Genomic DNA, 1,668 nt, shown 5'->3' on the forward strand with positions numbered 1-1,668 from the left:
TTCAAATTGCAAGGCAGGCTCCACTGGTCTCTTCTTCCAATGGCGCTGTTCACTGGATTTGACCAGATGGCAAATGCTGTCTCATTTATACTGCATTTCATTGAGCTCTCATCTATCCTGAGCATTTGCACATATGCTGACCTGGGTGGATGCCTCAGAAAGATCTGTGAATGCTGCGGTCTCTACCACGACAGATGTGAAAGCAGGTCTGGTTTGTCTTTTATGTCTACCCCTCACCACTAACTACAGTTTTCAATAAATTTGAGATGTGATAGCAGGTTTTGTGGGATGAGTTGAAAATAAAGCTCAGAAACTGTAGAATCAGATGGAAGATTCTTTGATTAAGGAATCTTACAATAGTTAACATTTAGACAGAAAATACATCATTTATATTGACCTTTCTGTCAAGCTCTTTGAGCTTTATGCTTATAATAGGTCTAATTCTATCATTTTAGTGGATCATATTTTAATTGATTTCACTAACAATCCTAATCAAACAAAGCGCTTCCTTGATGGGGTATTCATTGCCCATCAACACTTCATCTATTATCTACAAACTGCAGAGGAGTGCATGGTTTCTCGATCCTTGGAATGCTATAGAATACAATTCACATGCTTTTTAAGAGACATGTCACTGCTGAAACTGAAGCGATCCATTAGAGCAAACGAAGTATCTCTGGTTTTAAAAAGTCCACATGAGGTGAAGATAAAGCAGCTAACTAAATGAAGGTGTGTTTTGCACATATATCTGCAATCCCTTCATGTAAGATGACAAAGAGAGGTTTATAGAATATAGAGTCTCTGTCCAATAGTTCCAACATATTTACTGGAGGGTTAAAATGACATTTACTAGATTGTCTGCAAGTCAATGCCAAAGTGCATAAATATGACAGTATATTATCATGGTTTTACCAATTGGCATAGCCAGTAACTTTTTCATCCTTTATCAGCAATACTCAAGAGATACATTGCTACAAATAAGTCTTATTTTATGAAAACAAAACACACCAAAAATAACGGGGAAAAAAGTTTTATGGAGGAATGGAAATAAAACAACACAGAAGTAAACACGAGGTGCTTATTTTATGGTGTGCAGTATATCATATAAAGAGGTTACAGGTGCATACCTAAGTAAATACAGAGGGAGCTGGAACTCAAATATAGAACAAGAGATTCATTTTCAAGACCCATAGCTTGATCATGGAATTCTGACATAGGAGTAAAGTTATTTCAGTTATGATGGCACTGTTGTCCAATAAAAATATTCGTGGCCTTAGTGAAGCACATTAGTGAGATAATATGAAGCTTTACTTCCTGTGGTTTTCCCCACCCTCCACCACGCAGGTATAAAAGGCCATGGCAGACACAGACAACAGAACTCAAATACTAACTTCCTGATCTTCAACAGAACTGTCCACTCCTGACACCATGTGCTACTACGGCAACTGCTATGGTGGCTTAGGCTATGGCTATGGTGGCCTAGGCTGTGGCTATGGCTATGGAGGCTATGGCGGCTATGGCTATGGTGGCCTAGGCTGTGGCTATGGCTATGGTGGCTATGGTGGCTATGGTGGCTATGGCTATGGCTGTTGCCGCCCCTTGTGCTGTAGAAGATACTGGAACTGTGGTTTCTACTGAAAAGCTTCCACAGTAGCTTTACTTATCAGA

At 39.5% G+C, this 1,668-nt stretch overlaps 1 protein-coding gene across 2 annotated transcripts; it reads left to right on the forward strand.

The window, feature by feature from the left end:
- Positions 1-1,428: 1,428 nt before the first annotated feature.
- LOC101568660 (keratin-associated protein 20-2-like) lies at positions 1,429-1,638 on the forward strand. Of its 2 annotated transcripts, XM_023706570.1 has the most exons (2): positions 1,429-1,495; positions 1,535-1,638. In XM_023706570.1, the coding sequence occupies exons 1-2, from the start codon at positions 1,429-1,431 to the stop codon at positions 1,636-1,638; spliced, it is 171 nt and encodes a 56-aa protein (XP_023562338.1). The 2 variants fall into 2 exon arrangements, with proteins under 2 accessions (XP_023562338.1, XP_004646370.1); XM_004646313.1 differs by having other exon boundaries at positions 1,429-1,638.
- The last annotated feature ends 30 nt before the right edge of the window (positions 1,639-1,668 follow it).

This window comes from Octodon degus, unplaced genomic scaffold (assembly GCF_000260255.1).
Source record: "Octodon degus isolate 3935 unplaced genomic scaffold, OctDeg1.0 scaffold00264, whole genome shotgun sequence".
In the NCBI taxonomy this organism is placed as follows: domain Eukaryota; kingdom Metazoa; phylum Chordata; class Mammalia; order Rodentia; family Octodontidae; genus Octodon; species Octodon degus.

Excerpts from the sequence above, each read along its gene's own strand:
- LOC101568660 (XM_004646313.1), top strand. The coding sequence starts at position 1,429 with ATGTGCTACTACGGCAACTGCTATGGTGGCTTAGGCTATGGCTATGGT.